We start from the raw sequence: 19,208 nt of genomic DNA on the forward strand, positions 1-19,208 counted from the left end.
ACACTATTCCGGGATATGTAGACAGTGAAATCGGTTATAACAATTTCTTTGATGCCTTAAAAAGTGCAGGTTACTCGTTCTCAGTCAGAAGTAGTGCAGCACAGGAGCAATTCAAAATATTAGATTCAATTTTTTGTAGAAGACGAAGCAAGCAACATTAAAACGTTTATCTTGCTTGCTTCAAATCCTCAACCCTTATATCTGTCAATGAAGGAAATTAATTTAGCTTTCAGCTTGGTGACCTCTAGATCATTACAATAAAATGAAGGGCTATAAAATGCTAATGATATGACAGAATGGGTGGGTGAAGTAACGTAAGAACTCTGAGAAAACCAACTAACCACTGCAATGTTTGCTATGTCCCCCACTATCAAAAGATCCATTAATGACCCTGCTGAGAATCAAACCCAGAGCACTTAAACACAGAGACCTAATGTTTGCCTCTAATGACCACATTTACAAGACCACAAACCTAATGCTTATTACCTTTTCCACCATTAATTTAATTACCTTACCTTTACAGATCGTGAGCAGCAGGTAATGACCAGTGTACTGAATAAAGTCTTTGAGATTAAGGGCTTCTTATGTGTAGGAATGTTTGCAATTTTTGAAACAGCCCTTTTCGGAATTTTATTATTCTACTACTGTTAAAAGTCTCTTCTCTACAAATTTGCTTTGTTCTCTGTTACTAATTATTATTAATGTAGGGCATCCTCCATCCATTGCATACCTTTAGTGAACATAATAACATATTATATTTTATTATATTTTTATTCTCCTCGCTGGTTCTGTATGTTCAACTACAGCTGATTCAGTTGTGTCTTTATATTTTAATTATTTATTTCCATTGTTTTCCATGGCAAACAATACAAAACTTCAATGCCGTTAATCCAAAAATTGGAAGTAAATCATATTTTGAAGGTTTGCTATCTAACAAATCATTAGGTATTTAAAAATTTATTGTAATTTTTAAATTCAAGAAAAGTTTTCTGATGTATGTTCTGAGAAAAAGAAACATTTATGGAAGCTTACTGTAACACCAAAAATGAAGTATGATGTTACTGATATCATTTGTGTTTGATATAATTAATTATTAGTGTTAAAAGTGCATTTGCAGTGCTAATTTCTGATCCCGTTCACATACAGGCATAAGTGTGATAACTAAAATGAAGTATGACGATTTAAGAGTTAAATGTTATATTTAATCTCTTTGCCTAACTGTTTGATGAATATTTTAAGTGCAAATGTGCAGTTTGTAGTTCTTATGTTAGATCTAATTCATATTATACAGGCTAATGTGCATTGTTTTATGAAGAATAGTGTTGTAACAAACTGTCAGATTAAATTGTTTTGTTCCAAAATAGAGCAATGCTCTTTGGAACATTGCAGAAAATAAAATTTTAAGAATTACAAAGTCTAGCACAAATATTAATGTAAATCAGCTCCAAGACTTAAGTTGTAAATGTGAAATTAGGCCTATGTGATTACAATCTTATGGCATTAAAGGTCTAGTAAGCCTACCTACATTTGTATTTTAAATAATCCAAGTTCATAAACATTTAAAGAAATTGCTGCAAATATTTCAGTTCAATGAACTGATTCAAATAAAAAATTATAGGTTTAAAGATAATCTAGTAATGAAGCCAATAGTATTATTAATTAAAATCTTGTCTGTAATCTCAGAAGTCAGAGAAGTTGAACCCTCATGCAAAACCCAGAGCTGGTAGGCAATAATTTTTTTAATTTATTAATAATTTTCGGATTTTTTTTTTATCAAAGATTGATTAATTTACATTGATTGATACCAAACATATAGAAGAACTTCAGAATACAGATTTTCCTTCATATTGAAATATTGTTATTTAAAAAAAATTATTTTCTTTTATTGATAATACACTTATTGGAATTGGCTCTAGAATATTATAGTGAATACATAATCTGTACTTGTCTATGATTTGTTTGTTTTTTATGTAAGTGTATATAGTAGTGTTTTTTTTTTTAATGGTTGTTGGCTAGTGTTATGTATGTATGTGCACTATATGCAAATGGTAGTTCTGATAGTATATGTTCATAATAACTAATATACTGATATCAGACTAGCTCAAAATTGGTCTGTATTGTACATATATGAATACTTTATAAGATATGTATTGAAATATTATTTGAGTTAAGGAAAATTGTTACTGTAGAGTGTAGATGTTTGATTGATTATTGAAAAAAAAATTCCTTCTGACAACCATTAATAATTTTTACTGCTTTTTATTAATCTTCATAAAAATTCACAAGTCACCATGGTTACCATCTTCCAGCCACAAAACAAATATTATCAGTGATTTTAAAATACATCAATAAATATTATCAGTGATTTTAAAATACATCAATAAATATTATCAGTGATTTTAAAATACATCAAATAAACTCTCTCGCTGCATTCACGAAATCATTGCTTATTTACATTCGCCAGCCAAAGAGTAGATTAAAAAAAAGCTGTTCTCCACAAGCCTGAAACAAAAAAGAAATCAAAGTTAAATGATTTATATTGTACTAAAGAGAAATGAAACTGATAAATAAATGTATCAAAGAAAAAAGTTATGCATACCAGAATGATAAATTAATTTCAAAACCATTTTAGTTAGAAATTTGATACATTAAATATTTTGGTAAATTCTCATTTATGTACTACAATTAACATTTTTCTTTGTCCTTTCAAATAGATATTTTTTCCAAATACTTTTTGACAAAAACTCATTTATGTGAAAAAAAATTATATGAAAAACATAATTCTATTACTCTTGTGCCCATTATTGCAGAAAAACTAGGTATTTAACAATCCAAGTAACTACACAATTTTAGAAGTTTGTTTCTCAGGGCCTCAAGTGATGTAATTGCTTGTTATTAGCTTAAGCAAATCTAGGCTTTGACTCAAGCAAAATGTTTACAAGTTGAATTAATTTCACGTAATGCATGTCACATAAGCAGTTAATTTTTTTTTTTTTTTTTTTAAGTATCTAACCAAAGTCTTCGGGGAGAGTATTAGTAGGTAGGTTACCAAAATTTGTAAGATTCTATATATATCCTATATGTTCATATTTTAGTCGTATCAACAAAATGCCTACACAAGAATAGATGTCAGCATGTTATTTTGCAGCAGTCGATGGCATTACTTCATAGTACAGTTGTGAAATCACTACAAAATGTGTCGGATGTATATTGCAATGATTTACAATTATTATTGGTAATCGCATAACTGCAGAGTTCAGAGCGTGTTAGAAAATTAAAATATACCACACATTGTTCTTTTTTTGTTTCTAATAATATTAGTTTATATTCCTACAAAGATGGATTCAGAAATTTCCTAGAGTAACAACTTTTCCACACAAACCAAATTTGATAAATAGTAATTCTTAGTACTATGTACTTCGCCAAATAAATTATTTTTAAAGTCTAGGTAAACTTACCTAAAGAATAATTGCTTACACCATTTTACAGTAGTTATGAAGAAGTTACCTTTCCCTAACCATTTTCATGATTTAACAGCACTTATGTAACTAACCTAACCAAGTATTGCAACTGTGAACTACAGTATAACCCTGTAATTGTTTTCAAGTGAGCATGCGGAAAAAAACATAAGCAGTCGATGTAAATTTAGCCATTCCAGTGTTTTAACGTTTTACCAATGGATTCATTAAGAAAATATAATGTTAAAAACCATTGATCAGTACCCTTGATGCTTGAATTTGCTTAACCAATCCAACAATTATACAACTTCATTGTGCATCAATAAAGTAAATCAATCATCAATACAGTAAACGTCTTTGATTATACTGCGCTAATTCCCAAATATATTTTTAAAAAATTGAAATAAATTGTTTAACAGTAGTTTAATGTTAAAGTAGGTAAGTATAAACAATACAAAATTTGTAAAATCATGTGAATGGTTGGTTAGCTAAATTTAAAAAAAGTAATTTTCTTTTGTTGCTGCTTATCCATAAATTAAATTATAAAATTTTGAAAATACCGCTTCAGACACTAAAAACCTTCCTCTATTAAAACTATAAACAGCTTTTCTTAATTCCTACTGGTTTTCAAGAAATCACATTTTGCAGGTCACGCTAGATAGCTTATGCAGTGAAGCAGCTGTTACCATTTTCCCCTCTAATTGCATAGCAGATCCTGTGGTTTTCCATATATATAAGAATGTATATATTTTTTATTTGAATATTATAACCTAATGAAACGTAAATAATAGTTTTAAAAAAAGTTACGAGTCTCTAATGTGTATCCAAACCAAAACGCCAACCCTTGACAGGGATTTTTTATAGCAGTATGGAGGCGCAAAGTGCAGATTAGTTACCTGCAATAGCACGTAACCTGACGTATAAAAGGAATCATTTGTTACAAAATGAAAATTTATTTTATATGTCAGGTTATGTGTTGTCTCACGTAAAAAATCAGAATTTTGCACCTATAAACTGCTAAAAAATATCGCTCTCAAGGACTGATGCTTTGGGTTTGGAATGCACAATAAGGAGTCACATAACTTTTTTAATGTGTTAATTTATGTTACTGCATTGCAATATCCAAATAAAAAATAGACAATTTGTGTATGAAAAACAACAAGATCTGCAACTCAATTAAAGAACAACATGGTGACAGGCCCTTTACTGCACAGGTAATGTAATGTAACCTATAAACAGTGATTTCTCAAAAACCAGTCTGAATTTAGAAAAAACTTTTTTCAGAGTAAATACAGGTACATATTTAAAGTTAAAAAAAAAGTGTCCAAAGTTTATTTTGCATACAAAAAGCAGCAACGTGAGATAATAACCTAAAAAATCACTGTAAAATGTATATTGGTTGGTTAGATTAGGTTAGTAACATCCAACCGTTCAATTGATTTTACAGAATTTTTAATTGGTGCTATCCCAAGCTAACCAAATGTAAATTCCACTGTACTTAGAATCACTATACGTATAATGTTACTAACCTAACAAATTTCACTGTATTTTTAATCCAGCTAACCCAAGGGCAGTATCTCAATATTACAGATTTGTAATGAATAATCCTACCTGGTGACTGAGGTGAAGGAGCTGGAAGGGGTGCAGCGCAGAGCGGCTAGGTGGGTGATGGGAATGTGGAGAAGGAGGGAGGGGCAGGATGGGAAACTGCATAGCCCAACGGAAATGATTAAGGAGTTGGGGTGGGAAACGTTACAGAGGAGAAGAAGAGTGGAAAGGTTGGTCAGGATGTTCAAGGTGCTGAAGGGGGAAGGGGGATGGGGGCAATTGGGAAGCAAAGTACATAGAGGGGAGTACAGAGGACGAAGAGACCACAGATGTAAGCTCCAGAGGGTGTGGAGGCGGACAGAGAGAGGGCGGAACACCTTCCTGGTGAGGACGGGGAGGGAGTGGAATGGGCTGGGGGAGGAAATGGTGGAGGTCAGGGATGGGAGGGAGCTGAGGAGAAAGCTGATGGAGGGAGGGGGGGAGAGGGGAGTGAGTGGGAGTTCTTGCCACCGGGTGAAAGCCCAATTGCAGGTTAAGTAATAATAATAGTAAATCCACATGTTAAACATGATAAACTACTTGCAGTATCAAACAACCCTCATAGAGAATAATAATTTTAAACATGTCAGGAAGTAAAAAACACTTTCGGAATTTATAATTTTTCCTGCAATACCCCAAATTATATTAAGTGCACTCACCTCAATGTAATTCAGCTCTGGTAACAATCATTTTAAAATATTTTTACTTAAATGCGGTTAACTGCTACACACCACCAGAAAACATTTCTTATGATTTTATATTTTATACGTTGTGCGCTCATGAACATAAGATGAAATCTCCACACGCTACCTAAAATTTAAAAAGATAAGCCTATAGTGTACAAAAATTTATATAAGATATATACTTGCCAAGAATAACACAAGCAATGTTAACTTGTAAACGGACAAAACTAATCTCCTAACAAATCAAACAGAAATAGCTCAATAACTTACCTGAAAATCTCATAATTAGTAAAAGGAAATATTTGTGTACATGTGTTTTACTCTTAAAAAAATATAAAATAACATTAGTCAACAATTTTTTGATCAATATTGAAATGTTTGTTTTGAACGTACAGATAAAAAAAAAAAAAAAAAACCGAACATGTACGAACCAGCCCGAAGGGCATGTCGATCTATGGGGGTGAAACTTAGGCTGTCCGAAAGTTGGTCGTGTGCATGGGAGCGAGGTCGTGCGCATAGGAGTGAAATGAATATATTTTATTTCGGTTGCGTACGCATGGCACAACAGCCAATGAGAGAAGAGCAGGGTGATTTTTTGGCGGGACTAGAAATATGTCTATATTTATTAACCATATTGTGGTAAGAAAATGTCGAGATAATAAAAGTATTAACGTTATTTTGAATGTTAATATGTTTATTTACTAACACTGCTAACAGATGTCGCTTAGTTCGCGAAATTTCATTGGCTGAAATTAACAGTAAGAATTCAATTGTGAACCGATTTCGCAGTTCGCACAGGTCGTGTGCATGGCTTGCTATGCACTCGCTTAATTTTTTTAATTGTGAACCCAGCCTTAAGCTGGGTTCACAATTGAAAAAATAACAGTAACAGTAACAGTAGGTCGTGTGCATAGGATATGAACGCCATGTTTCCTAACCTAACGATTCACAATAGCAGAAAGTTGGTCGTGTGCATGGGAGCGAGGTCGTGCGCATAGGAGTGAAATGAATATATTTTATTTCGGTTGCGTACGCATGGCACAACAGCCAATGAGAGAAGAGCAGGGTGATTTTTTGGCGGGACTAGAAATATGTCTATATTTATTAACCATATTGTGGTAAGAAAATGTCGAGATAATAAAAGTATTAACGTTATTTTGAATGTTAATATGTTTATTTACTAACACTGCTAACAGATGTCGCTTAGTTCGCGAAATTTCATTGGCTGAAATTAACAGTAAGAATTCAATTGTGAACCGATTTCGCAGTTCGCACAGGTCGTGTGCATGGCTTGCTATGCACTCGCTTAATTTTTTTAATTGTGAACCCAGCCTTAAGCTGGGTTCACAATTGAAAAAATAACAGTAACAGTAACAGTAGGTCGTGTGCATAGGATATGAACGCCATGTTTCCTAACCTAACGATTCACAATAGCAGAAAGTTGGTCGTGTGCATGGGAGCGAGGTCGTGCGCATAGCAGTGAAATGAATATATTTTATTTCGGTCGCGTACGCATGGCACAACAGCCAATGAGAGAAGAGCAGGGTGGTTTTTTGGCGGGACTAGAAATATGTTTATATTTATTAACCATATTGTGATAAGAAAATGTCGAGATAATAAAAGTATTAACGTTATTTTTAAAGTTAATATGTTTATTTACTAACACTGCTAACAGATGTCGCATAGTTCGCGAAATTTCATTGGCTGAAATTAACAGTAAGAATTCAATTGTGAACCGATTTCGCAGTTCGCACAGGTCGTGTGCACAGGTCGTGTGCATGGCTTGCTATGCACTCGCTTAATTTTTTTAATTGTGAACCCAGCCTAAACAAATAGTCACTACTTAGAAAAGGCAGGAAACAGAATTTCCAAAGATATTTACAATAGTAAAGTATCCATAGGAGCATCAATTGTCTGTCATAGAGTCGTCGTAAAACTAAAACGAATCCAGGGACATTAAGAAATACGATTTTGAACAATTTCGCCTCCTATGGCACAATTTCACCCCGTTTGACGGTAAGTCTTGTAATCTCTTTTGTGTGTTTTCTATTAGAGTTTCTGGTACTATGGAAAGTTGCCTGCAGTATCATCTGGTAATATACTTATAATCAGTAGCGGATCCAGAGCTCCCTCCAAAGGCATCTGGGTCCACTATTGTTTTAGTGTTTGCCTTGATAAAGCCTAGTCTCAGCTGGGTCAAGCCCCTCCCAAACCAAAATCCTGGATCCGCCATTGCTTATAATTGACTTGCTAACGCCAAAAAATGCTACAATTGAAACTAATTGCTGTTGGGAACAGACTTGTAAATAATAATTTAACCCTTTTAAAACCTCACTGTCCCTGTAAGCGAACTAGTGAGAGTACTAGGCTGGTAGATGCGTGCCCATGGGCCGAAACATTTGGCCATCTAGTTCAGGATAGCTTGCACACCAACATTCTCTAGCGCAGGTGACGGATCCTGGTAAACTACACAATCCAGGTGGTCCGTGACCTGCCTCCCTGCAGTACAACTGCTCCTTTTGAGAGATCTGGCGATGAGCAATGCCATCAGGTAGCAACGTTACCGCGAGACTTCTACCACATCTTCATAATTCTTGCAGAGATGAGCCCATGTAAAATTTTATATATATTTTTTTATTTTTTATTTAAATTTAATTATAACATTTTTAGCACGATGATTATAATTTGGCGTTTTATTAAAAAGTTTTGAGTTATAGATACAAACGTATAAGTAAACATAATTGCTAATGGAAACAATACTTATGATGTCAAACAATTTGTACAATTTTTACTATCGGAAAATTTTTCTATTACTTTTTCAGACAAAATATCTTGATAAACTAATCTTTAAAAACGAAATTTGTTCTGAGTTTACCTTCATCAGTACATCTTTGCTCTTCTTCCGCCGAACGCCATTGTGAGCCGTAACGACTTTAAAGAAAGGTAATATTAATTCTCATATATACTGTCCATCGTCATATGTTTTGCTGTTTTGATTCAAATTATGTTTCTTAAGAAATTGATGTACATTTTGTAGTCCTTATTTAAGTCGAAAATGCGATTTTTCAGCAGTTAAGGGCAAGCAAAGTCGGTGTGGTTATCCCATTTTCCTGTGAAGGGCTAAAGGGCGCCATTTCCCTTTCATTTGCAAATTTCGTAGACTAGATATTTTATGATTGTTTCTTGTCATTGCGAGTACATATCACTATCGGTAATTATTACTTGTTTCTACCTTATTTTTGTACGATTTGGCTATTTTTTTCAGGGCTGTTGTTTATGTGGACTGAATGAGATACTTTGTTTCAGGTAGTGGAAAGTTTTGACCAAGAAACATGGCTCAAGAACCTGAAATGCCTACTTTCAAGTGTGTTCTTGTTGGTGATGGCGGTACCGGCAAGACAACATTCGTTAAACGGCATTTAACAGGAGAGTTCGAGAAAAAGTATGTTGCTACACTTGGTGTCGAGGTTCACCCCCTTGTGTTTCACACAAACAGAGGAGCAATTCGCTTTAATGTATGGGATACCGCTGGCCAAGAAAAATTTGGTGGCCTTAGGGATGGTTACTATATACAGGTAAGTTTGAATATTTTAGTTCGTAAAATATCTCAAAGTATCTGTGGTGTGAAATATTTGATCTTTGAAAAGGGTTTGGATAGAACAGCTCATTACCATTTTAGGATTAAAAATTATTATAATTAATCGCGGGGAGGGAAATGGAGATAAGTAGGAATAACTTTCATGTTAATGTTCTGTTATGACCACTAACATCCGAGTGTGTTCTGTTAATTTTTAGCGAATTAAGGTTCAAATCTTGGCCTGTCAACATTTTATTCAAAATCACGTAATGAAAATACTTGGATAAATTATAGTAATAAAATTTGTAAAACCACGTAAAGAATGATTGAAGATGGGTAATTATTGGACATCGCAGCTTTTTAGAACAAAAAGAAAAAATCTGAAAACGTTTTCGTAGAGTACACACATCCCTAAATTTACTCCCAAGAGACGGTTTTGGTAACATCTACTAAGTCGTGAAAAAAATTAAAATTTTATATCTAGCATGATTCCTGTGCTTTTACGCTGCCATAGCCATTCATTCTTTACTTTCTATAAATGGGGATGTGTATGTTTTCTGTGTACTAGAAATGTTCCTGAATTAACCCCGTAAAAAAGGTTTCTTAATTCCTACTGGTTTGTGAAGAAATAACAGTTTACAGCTTATAGCTTACATTCAATACCTATGTGTTTTTGCAGTCTCATACATTCATTGTTTATTTACCTGTGTGGGTTTTTAAAATTTTTATATGGAGAACTTATTTTAGTCATTAGGTGGTGGTGCAACAATGAAATTTGTTTAAATAGCATTTGTATTGCTGTTGTAAGTAATTTTTAATGCTTTTATTTAATGTTTGTTGTTTTATTAGAACAAGTATGTAATTATATTACATAATGTTTGTTTTGTTTCATTGCATTTCAAAGTATGTACTAGTTTGAGTGACGTAACAAATGAGTCTAATGAATTGAATTGAATTGGTTACATAGTTCATTTTCTGTGAGCAATACGTGCTGTACACTGAAGTAGCCGACACATTGAATTTTGCAGTCTTTGGAGAAAATTCTTTGATTACAACCGTTGTATATTCTGTGTTCGTAATGGCATGCATTTCATATATCCAAGTTTATCTTTGGATTCTGAAGGCTTGATCCTGATGGCATTATCGTGTTGGCTTGATCTTGTGGTGGATCGGAAGATTTTGCACATAAAAAAATTGTGAAATAAGAAAGAATTATGATTGTAGGTTAAAAAAAAAATCTTTTTATTCCACTTACGATCATAGTTCCTTATTATATGACAATATTTTTTTTATGTACAGGATCTCTCGTTATATTGAATTAAATCCGCAAGCATCATGCACCACAGTATCAAACCAAGATCATGCCAGCAGGATCTTCTCAATTTACTGAATTAAAACAGCAAGTATCATGTACAAAAAGATCATGCCAGCAGGATCAAGCTATTAGGATCCAGGGATAAACTTCAATGTATGAAATGAAAGAATTAGTGTATTTTTAATTTTCATAGTTGGCTACAGTTGTGTTAAACAAATAGATACACGATCACGGGTAAACAATGAATGGCCGCGGCATAGTGAAAACATAATATTGTAATGTAAACTTTAAACTGATATTTTTCACGAACCAGTAGGAATTAGGAAACCATGTTTTCAGGATACATTTAGGGATGTTTCAAGCACTTGAAAAACTAATTTTCTGATTTTATTTACTTTTTGTTCCCTGAAGCCACTGACATCTGATGCTGGTATAGTAATTTAAGCTATAAAGTATTATTTTTCACAAAATAGTAGGAATTAAGAAACCCTCTCTTCAGGGTAAATTTAGGGATATGTAGTGTGTGTCAAAACCATGTTTTCAGATTTTTTCTTTCTGTTCTAAAAAGCAGCGACATCTGATAATTAACCCATATTGGAATATTAATGTTAACTACAGTGATTTTCTTCTATATATAGTGTAATATTAAAACTGAATAATCTAATTAGATGTGGTACCTTGGTTTCAGGTTGAGAGGTTTAAAAGTGTATAGATCTGTTGCAGTTTCGTAAAATAAAATGTCGTTGAGTTTTACTGCCTTGTAGAAGTGTAGGGTGGTACTGGATGTGCAGTGTGTAAACTGACAGAAAGGTTTGCTGTATTTCAGTAACACCCCCACTATTGTAATATTGAGTGTTGGTTGAAGTAAATACCATTTCATCATTTAATCATTGAGTACTCATGGAGTGACATTTGGGCCTTGTTAAATTTTTAAAACTATACCTATGATACTGACCAATAGTGACTGAGCTAATTCTATGTAATATTAATATCTCTACACCATCTTTTGACTGTAGTCTCTTAAACACATTCACTGCGAGCAGTTGGATTATTGGACCATTAATGGTTCTCTTGAATTACATTTTCGTGCCTTTTTGTTATTTTTCAAGGCCACCAAGAGAAACCATAATGGTTTTACTGGTAGATTATTTCAGAAACAATTCCTTATTTTAACTTTTTTTTTCTTCATTTAAAAGCTTTATGATTTTTAACAAATATCGTATTATGACAATATGGGAACTCTGGCCAATTAGCATTGATGAAGTTCGAGACAATTTACTGCTTTCCTTTTAGCTATTTTCCACTCATGCCACTATTGTAATTATTCTCATGCACTGTACAAAAATATAGGTTTCTTACCAATTTCCCATATTGTTCCTATTACAATATTGTTTTTAAGAATCGGAGCCAATCCGTGTCGTTCATACGTAAATATAACCTGAGAAAAACAGCATACACGTATATACAGATCACATATGATTATTAGAATGTGATGAAACCTCTTTTTATTTTGCATGTTAGTAACTAAATTAAATTTAACGGAAAATGATTTATGTACTTCAGACTTACTAACGACAGAAATTGAAAATAAAATTTATTTCAGGGGCAGTGTGCCATCATCATGTTCGATGTTACCTCCCGGGTGACTTACAAAAATGTTCCTAACTGGCACAGAGATTTGGTTCGAGTGTGCGAGAACATTCCCATTGTTTTGTGTGGCAACAAAGTTGACATCAAGGACAGGAAAGTGAAAGCAAAGAGCATTGTCTTTCATCGAAAGAAGAACCTGCAGGTTTGACATCTACCTATATTTTCACTGTTTGTGCATTATAATATATTATATGAACCTTGCTCTGCATTAAACATTAGAAGATGGGATTTTTATATACAATATAAGAGTTGGGAGTTGTTTAAATAGACACAGGTATGTGTTCTTTGTAATTATGCACAGGCTCTACATTTTAGAAAATCAGGAAAGTTAGAATATGTGGTCTAGGAAAATTCATGAAAATTCTATAGTGAAAGTGTTTTAAGTTAAGGGAAAAAAGTAATGCTCCATTTTAGCATCACCCAGAATTTAAAAGCATTTCCCCCCCAGTTTTTGGTTTAATGGTTAGGTCCTAAACACAAACTTCACAGGCGAGGGATGAAAAATAACTTGTGACTATTTAAGGATGATTACCTCTTAAACTTGCAACTCATTAAGACTGGTCCCCTCTCGGCCAGACTGTGATAAAAACTTACATGATCGAACAAAAACTAAGAATGGTTGTCTTTTAAACGTATTCTGATGATTATAATCGTTATGACTACGATTCAGTTTACGGCACATCCAATTTTGCCATAGTACATTCGAATAATGGCAGCTGTGCTGGAACAGGCTCACTGCCAAGGGAAGATTAGACATTGGACTGTCATGAATCTGCACACATTTATTAAATTAAATCTTAACCTTTAGCTCAATTTTATTCAAACAACTGGCAATGATGGAACTCTTATTAACTATACAAACCATTTATGTATTAACAAAAAACCTTTATTTATTGAACCAAACTTTGAAATTCGAACAAGACTCATGTCTGATTAATTGGATGAAACTTTGATTAATTTTAAAATCCTTGATTAATCAGATAATTCTAAACCAAGGGATTGATGAAATCAGTTTGACCCTTATCAAAATAACTCTGTACTCCAAATTTAACATTTTTTATTGGGAGGAATCAACCAGCTTTGAATTGAAAATCATTGACCACTGTTGGAATTGATGGACTCGGCTGATTTCATGAGGAATCAACCCAATACTAACATGTATAACAATACTTATCACTTGAGAAAAGCTTGCTTCTTGATAATATTTTATAATTAAAAATAATAATTTTATAGGCAAGTATTTTTTTAACTGGTGTATGTTTTAATCTAGGGATTAATTTTCCTTAGAATGGATGCAGAATTTTCGTTTGTAATACATAAAGATGAAATTATTTGTTCTGATCTGTGATCGTGTTAGATACATTGTCCCTCTAATCTAAGTGGCTTGGTAATGAATTGTATTTTTATTTTGTTACACTTATTAAAGTTTTTCTGTTTCGCCCTCTAGTATTACGACATCAGCGCCAAAAGCAATTACAATTTCGAGAAACCCTTCTTGTGGCTGGCCAGGAAGCTGATAGGAGACCCCAACCTGGAGTTTGTGGCCATGCCGGCCCTGGTGCCTCCAGAAGTCACCATGGACCCCAACTGGCAGCTGCAGATAGAGAAGGACCTGAAGGTAGGGCAGCTTCATTGTTCATGTCACTCTGAATTGCACAACATAAAACATTTAGAAAATATGAGATCTTGTTGGTATTTAATTTGAGACTGTTCACTAATTTTAAATTTGTGGAGGTATTTACTGAATTTGGAGAGACAATTCAAATAAAGGAGTTAGTGGCAGAATATTGTAAATTATTTTTTTCGTTGCCAAAATATTTTTTACACTGACCACAATTACACAAAATTAACACTGTTTATGGTGACTCATTGCATGGCACAAAAGAATTTGAGGTTAATAAAATATTTTGGTCATGCTGTACGACCAAGAAAAACTAATTGCCCTTGGGATGATGCAAAAGTTTTATTATTGCCCCATCATGGGCTCCTACAGATGACTATGGTCAACGAAATTCAAAATAAGTGTTTGAAAAACAGTCAGGACAACAGCTTTTTAATTTGCTCACATTAAAATAATAAATTTGTAAGTCACCAACCAGTGCAACTTAACATGGCAACGTCCGAGCGATGACTAGCCAGACAAAGCACAGTACAAAAAAAAGTAATAATTAGTGACTTCCCTAAAAAAAGCTGCCTTCGTATTAGCTATCAAAATTTTTCTTACAGCTATTATTATGTGATAAGCCAGTCAGAGAACTTTCCCATGGACTGGCTAATGTTTTCTGTATCTCTCGAACAAGGGATGTATATCATCCTGCATTTTTGCACCTTGATGTTGCGTATATTTTTTTTCCCCACACATTTTCCTATATTCTAAAAAGGTCACCAACACACTATGAAACACATGTAAAAATATTAGGGATGTGCGGGTACCCGATATTTTCGGGTACGGTTCAAATCCACAATTACCCGAACCCGGAATCAATTGTACTTACATGGATTCGAACAGTATTACGGATATTCACAAATGTTATAAATTTATTTAATACAGCTCAAAAATACTAGCAGTGAAAAATTAAAATTAGGCTACTATCATGTATGTATTTATAATATGATGTATCAAAGAAAATTAATTTCCCTTTAATTATTTATGCAATGAATAATTTCCTTATTCAACAAGCGTCACTGTTGAGCACGTAGGTATAGTTCAGTTTGTTTCACGTGGAAGATTTTGTCATAACCATTTATTTTAATATAAAACTTGCAGTACACTTTTGAAAATGATTTTTTTTTTTTGCAGAAACTCGAAATATTTCCTGCTACTGCGATTGATATGCTTGTCGGATGAGATTTCCTTCTGGCGCCGCATTCGTTCAAATTCAATATAACCTCCATACTGGTCTTTGTTTTGAGTCTTGAATTGTAATTTATGTTTTGAGTCTTGAATTGTAATTTACAATATTTCATGGTGAAACAGTTTTCAGATATCGGTTTAGAAAAAAAATGAGTTCCGACAGTCATGATGGTGCATGTGCACTGCCAGTGACGTCAAAACGAAAACATCATATTTGGCGTAGCTTTGTTTGGAATTTTTTCGCTAAAACTTCAGATGTTAAGTCAAACTGTAAAACGTGTGCACGTGAGCTTAAATGCACCTCTGGTAGTACTTCAAGCATGAAGAAACATTTAATGCTGCACAAGAAAGAGTATTCTGAAACTTCTGAAAACCAATTGAATTAGATAGGCCAAGTAGGAATATTTGAATTGTGCTTCATGTTTTGAATTTCATTGTTTAGGGGGTTTATTATTAAGTTAATATAATTATAAACATTACAATCTCAGTGTAAGAAATAATTGCCAGTAGTTACAGTTAGAAAAAAGAGAACACTCATTATTTTTAATTATTCTGTGCTTAATATTCGGAATCAGATTCATATCTCAAATATTGCCAGGGATTCGAACCGAACTGAAAATCAAGGATTTGCACATCCCTAAAAATATATATGTATTTATAAAACTAACATTTCAATGGTATAAAATATTGAAAATCACACATACATAAATAGTATCTTAGCCAACATTTTGATAGTCTGTAAAAATGTAATTAAAAGGCTTTCTAAATAAAAATAATTAAATATCACAGTTACAAAAAATTAAGAATGATAAAAATACAAGTATGAAATATTAGGACACTTATGACCCTGTACCATATAATTGCTGGTATACCATCTTACTGCATTACTTAAAAACAAACATTACTCTCAAAAATAGCATGAAAAAATTTGGAAAGGCAGTAATATGCAATGACACAATGTCATAAAAGTAAATTCTGATGTGAAAGTATAGGGGCTACAGTAACCTATAATTTACAGTTCTCTTTCTGTTTTATAGGAGGCCCAAGAGACTGCTCTTCCGGAAGATGACGAAGACTTATAAATTGTGTTACCATTTTGAGGTTAATGTGGGCTAAAGTGATTGAAAAATGCCTTGTGGATTTGGATAGTTTGTGGGACACTTCAGCCTCATCAGTGCAGTGGAGGCACATCAAATTGTTTTCAAGTCATCGGCCGTCTGGATTCTTTAAGAGGGTTTCTTACATTCACCGACGAAAGTAGCAAATGTTTGTTTCCTTGTCTCTAAGTTGTACATTGGCATGCAATGCAAATATATGCAGTTGTTTTTGGAACTGTATTGTCATTTGTTTGATTGCATGAATGTAAATTATGCAGAATGCAAGACTTATTATGTTAAGTTTTGGTGACTGTAAACTCAAGTGTGTATGAGTGAATACTGTTTACTATTTTTATAAAGATGGTAACTATTGTATAATATTTGCCATTGTGTTCTTGTTGCTATATTGTCACACTGCTTAATTATGTTAACCTCTTGTTGACTGAACGTACAGTTGTCTTTAGTAACACTATTAATCTTATTATTATTATTATTATTATTATAAGTTAGTACAATATGTGGTTTTTTTTTAAGTTAGTTACTATAATTTAGTAGATCTGAAATCCCCACTTAGTTGTAAGTTTTGCACATTTTATAATCCATAAATTAAAGCATAGATAACTTATTTTGTATTTTTTTTCATAGTAAATTTTAGAAACCATTCAAGAAATATTGTAAATTGATGACAGTTGGTATTTCTTGTGTTTTGGTAATGTCCCAATGATTTTTTCACAGTTCAGTTTTCAATAGAGGTTTTGATTCCTAAGGTATTAATAATGTGAATACAAGACAATACTTACTTGGCATTCCTGTATGTCTGCCAAAGCAAAAGCAGTAATTGGCAGAGTTGAGAATAAATTTGTGATTAAACAAAATTACTTTGTGCTGGAACAATCCTCTAAGAATTTTACTCGTATTTTATGACTGTAAATTGCAAGCTGTAAATATAAAATTTAATATCTTTTATCGGTGTGTCTGGAGAAAGGAAATTCTTTGTCGGAGTTGGCTAATTAGTAGCAGAGTTACTTTCTCTTCTACCATTTCCTAGAAAATTTCCTCTCAATCAGGTCTGATTGTTTTAGCTTTGATCAAACTAACTAAATAAATTCTAACAAATTTAATATCAATAATTTTCCAGTTATTTTTGCTTAGTAATTCTGATACATTCACAGATAGCAAACATTTGTATGTGATGTATATACCACATTTTGCTTTATATTGCAGCAAGTACATTTTCAACATTTTTTTTAATATCTTTTGCAGGGCTGCAACTGATTTGTTTTTAAAATTGATTTTGTAAAATCCTGTTAATAAAAATATCCAAGCAAATGTATATTTTGTATTTGGAGCAAAGCAGTGACTTAACGTGTAAATATGCAGTGTGCCATGCACAGTATGCTAAACTAGTAGAAGTGTGTTCTTAAGATTTTGGCCCACCAATTGGTTGGATGATGCTTCAAACTTACACATATTGCAATCTATTTTCAATATCATGTTTACTATAGTGCAGGTCTGCCATTCATTTATTATCAGATTACACCAACTACATCCATATAAAACCTTAAGAACATCAGATGGTAAATAAGCCCCTATTATTATGTGTGGCGCCATGACATGTTTTTAACAGAATAAACCAAAAAAGATTTACTCCAGTTTATTTTTTCATGATTTACTGAAGTAACAGCAATTTCTATCGCCTTGAGGGAATTGTTTTTGGTATGTTGAATTAAAAGCACAGAGGTGTCATAGCGTCACTCAACATTTGAGTTGTTTGCGATTTCAAGTTTTTAGATGCCATGTTTAAAGTTCTTAAGTGAATTAGATTCATTAGTTTGTGATTTTGCTTATTTGTGATGGAGAGAAAATCAAAGGCTTTGTCGGACATGATTTATAAGCATTACTGTAAAGAATAGGAACAAGAATTGAAATGGCTTTGTTGTGCTAAAGCTGAATTTTCTGCTGCTTGACTTGTGACAAAGTGCAGTTTGTGAAGGTTTTCGGTTGCACTAAGAATGATAGTTCATAGGAAAAACAAGCTGCTGATAAGTTTTTTTTTTAATGAGTTTTATCACAAAAGCTAAACAAAATTATTGATTCAGAACTGTTAACGGGTGAATTTTGTGTGAACAAGTTACACTAAACATGTTCAGCAAATGGCAAAATAGCGAACTTTCACTGTTCTTGCACTAACACTAGCTGCAGATGGAAAATATAGTTTAAAAAACTAAAAAACATGCTTTTAAAGAATATCAAACTAAAAAGTTAAAAATAAATATAGATTAAAAAACTAAAGAAACATGCTTTTAAAGATCATCAAACTAAAAAGTAAAAAATAATTTTAAAATTAAATTTATGACAATAGTATATAAGCAATACTAGTATAAATGAGAAAAAAGCTTGAGGCGCTTTGTGCCATATTTTTTGAATATTAAGCGCCCCATGCTTTTTTCTCATTTATACTAGTATTGCTTATATACTATTGTCATAAATTTAATTTTAAAATTATTTTTTACTTTTTAGTTTGATAATCTTTAAAAGCATGTTTCTTTAGTTTTTTAAACTATTTATTTTTAACTTTTTAGTTTGATATTCTTTAAAAGCATGTTTTTTAGTTTTTTAAACTATATTTATTTTTAACTTTTTAGTTTGATATTCTTTAAAAGCATGTTTTTTTAGTTTTTTAAACTATATTTATGTATAATTATCATAGGGAAATGAGTTACCGACACTACCTATTACCATCTGAGATAACTATTTGGAGTTGCAACGTCACAAAGAAATGGTAAAGTCTCTACGAATCATTTGCAGTTAGATGTATGGATATAATATTAGAATTTACCGGGGAAAAAAAAAAACATTTTTTTTTTTTCGGCGTGGCCGGGAGTAGAACCCACGATCGCTGAATCCGAAAACTGACGTCACAGAAGTCGCGTGCCTTAGACCGCTCGGCTAACGAACGTAATGAAATGGGTGGGACATTTTACAGT

General features: G+C 32.7%; 1 protein-coding gene and 1 long non-coding RNA gene across 3 annotated transcripts; one reads left to right on the forward strand and one right to left on the reverse strand.

The window, feature by feature from the left end:
- Positions 1-2,243: 2,243 nt before the first annotated feature.
- On the reverse strand, positions 2,244-6,102 carry LOC134532998 (uncharacterized). The gene is made up of 2 exons (XR_010075230.1): positions 5,999-6,102; positions 2,244-5,855 (listed from the first exon to the last, which is right to left on the reverse strand). It is a non-coding gene; the product is annotated as an uncharacterized LOC134532998 (long non-coding RNA).
- A 2,495-nt stretch (positions 6,103-8,597) lies between these two features.
- LOC134532999 (GTP-binding nuclear protein Ran) lies at positions 8,598-16,456 on the forward strand. Of its 2 annotated transcripts, none has more exons than XM_063370112.1 (5): positions 8,598-8,671; positions 9,035-9,303; positions 12,224-12,412; positions 13,718-13,888; positions 16,162-16,456. In XM_063370112.1, exons 2-5 carry the CDS (start codon positions 9,061-9,063, stop codon positions 16,204-16,206), a joined length of 648 nt encoding a protein of 215 aa, XP_063226182.1. In that variant the 5' UTR covers positions 8,598-8,671; positions 9,035-9,060; the 3' UTR covers positions 16,207-16,456. The 2 variants fall into 2 exon arrangements, with proteins under 2 accessions (XP_063226182.1, XP_063226183.1); XM_063370113.1 differs by having other exon boundaries at positions 8,648-8,939.
- The last annotated feature ends 2,752 nt before the right edge of the window (positions 16,457-19,208 follow it).

The sequence above is a fragment of the Bacillus rossius genome, chromosome 6 (assembly GCF_032445375.1).
Source record: "Bacillus rossius redtenbacheri isolate Brsri chromosome 6, Brsri_v3, whole genome shotgun sequence".
NCBI lineage: Eukaryota > Metazoa > Arthropoda > Insecta > Phasmatodea > Bacillidae > Bacillus > Bacillus rossius.

Excerpts from the sequence above, each read along its gene's own strand:
- LOC134532999 (XM_063370112.1), top strand. The coding sequence starts at position 9,061 with ATGGCTCAAGAACCTGAAATGCCTACTTTCAAGTGTGTTCTTGTTGGT. Across the intron at positions 9,304-12,223 it reads GGGATGGTTACTATATACAG|GGGCAGTGTGCCATCATCAT; the intron begins GTAAGTTTGAAT and ends AATTTATTTCAG. Across the intron at positions 12,413-13,717 it reads ATCGAAAGAAGAACCTGCAG|TATTACGACATCAGCGCCAA; the intron begins GTTTGACATCTA and ends TTCGCCCTCTAG.